At 49.7% G+C, this 1,792-nt stretch overlaps 1 protein-coding gene across 1 annotated transcript; it reads left to right on the top strand.

Moving 5' to 3' along the window:
* The first annotated feature begins 787 nt into the window (after positions 1 to 787).
* Positions 788 to 1,792, top strand: LOC132223690 (melanoma-associated antigen B1-like). The gene has a single exon (XM_059678747.1). The coding sequence runs from the start codon at positions 788 to 790 to the stop codon at positions 1,790 to 1,792; it is 1,005 nt and encodes a 334-aa protein (XP_059534730.1).

Below are 1,792 nucleotides of genomic sequence, written 5' to 3'. Positions count from 1 at the left end.
GACATGACTCAAGGAACCAACCAACCCTGAATAAAAGTGACATCAAAGAGTCTATGCCAACCCTGTAATGTCAGCTCAGGAAATCTCAAGGAAGGGCTGTCATGTTGAACATCCCTCCTCACTTCTTTATATCAGGTCTAAGGGAGGTGAGATCCTTAGTCTGAAGGTCTAGCCACTAGTCAGCCAAAGGGGATGGTGCCAGCCCCTATAAGTAGCCAAGGTGAGGAACTTGACTGACAACTGGGGGAAAAAACGAACTCAGTACACAAAGCACCCCCCACTAAGCTCTCAGCATGGGATGACCCCTGTTAGGGAGGTGGACTGAGGCTCCCCTCCAGTTCCTTCTCTTAGGTCCCAGGGAAAGTTAAAATATCAATGTCAGAGTAGCAGAAGGAAGGGTGCCCAGCTTCTATTCAGAGTTGAAATGATAACACTGAAGATGAACTGAGAGGACCCCACATCCCAGAACAAAGGGAGCCACACTGACATCACCCATTGTCACCTGAGTAAACTCAAGGCAGGGTTGGTAGCATGTAGTGGGCTACTCACTCTAAAGTTTCTCTGGTTTCTCTGTGGGGCTCATAGGGCCAGAATGATCAGGAGAACAGGAGCCTTGGGTGCTGGTAAAAGAGTGCCTTAAAGGAAGCCTCTATAGGCAACCTTCAACAAACCCCAGGTGGAATCTGCCTGTTGAAGGTGCTCACAGCAACTCTGTCTCCATCCCTCAGGTACCCTAAGCCGCTGTCCATTAGCTCACTACTGTCTGCTGTCCTGAACAACAGCCATCATGCCTCGTGGTCATAAGAGCAAGCTCCGTGCTAAGGAGAAACGCCGCCAAAACAGAGCTGAGAAACAAGGTGATAAGAGTGCTCAGGCCCCTGCAGGAGAGGAAGAAGAGGCTGCTTGCTCCTCTTCCATTTTGGGGGAAGGTCCCTCAACCTCCACTGGTGCTGGCACTCTCCAGGCACCTCAGGGTGCCCCAGCCACCACCAGTGCGGCTGCAGGAGCTTCAGGTGAAACATCTGCTATAAAAGCCAAAGGCCAGGTTCAGCAAAGTAAAAAATCCCCCCAGGCCTCAACATCTGCTGAGAGTTCTGGCAAACGTCTACTAAGTAAGAAGGCGACTATGTTGGTAGAGTACCTGCTGTATCAATATAAAAGAAACCAGCCCATTAGGAAAGGAGACATGCTGAAGATCATCCACAAGTGGTTCAAGAAGGACTTCCCTGAGATCCTCAAGATAGCCTCTGAGCGCATGGATATGTTCTTTGGCCTGGAATTGAAAGAAGTTGAGCCCAATGGTAATACCTACACCCTTGTCATCAGTCAAGATAAGAGTCTGAGCAGCGGCTTCAGATATCCTACCAAAGGGCTTCTGATGCCTGTTCTGGGTTTTATCTTGTTGAATGGCAACCATGTCTCTGAGGCAGACACCTGGGTATTCCTGAATACTTTGGGTATCTTTGATGGAAAGAGTCACTTAATATTTGGGGAGCCCAGGAAGCTTATCAACCAAGTTTTGGTGCAGGAAAAATACCTGGTGTACCAGCCGGTGCCCAACAGTGATCCTCCACGCTATGAGTTCCTATGGGGTCCAAGAGCCCACGCTGAGACCAGCAAGATGAAAGTCCTCGAGTTTTGGGCTGAGCTCAATGATACTGTCCCCACTACCTTTGCGCTGCATTATGAAGAAGCTTTGAAAGATTTGGAAGAGAGAGCCAGAGCCGAAGCTGCACCCAAGGCTGCCACTTCTCTCGAGGCCACATCTAGCTGCTACCCTCAACCTGAGTGA

The sequence above is a fragment of the Myotis daubentonii genome, chromosome X, assembly GCF_963259705.1.
Source record: "Myotis daubentonii chromosome X, mMyoDau2.1, whole genome shotgun sequence".
NCBI classification, from domain to species: Eukaryota; Metazoa; Chordata; class Mammalia; order Chiroptera; family Vespertilionidae; genus Myotis; species Myotis daubentonii.
This window is presented reverse-complemented; position numbering and strand designations above follow the sequence as displayed.

Coding starts and splice junctions, on each gene's coding strand:
- LOC132223690 (XM_059678747.1), top strand. CDS start 788: ATGCCTCGTGGTCATAAGAGCAAGCTCCGTGCTAAGGAGAAACGCCGC.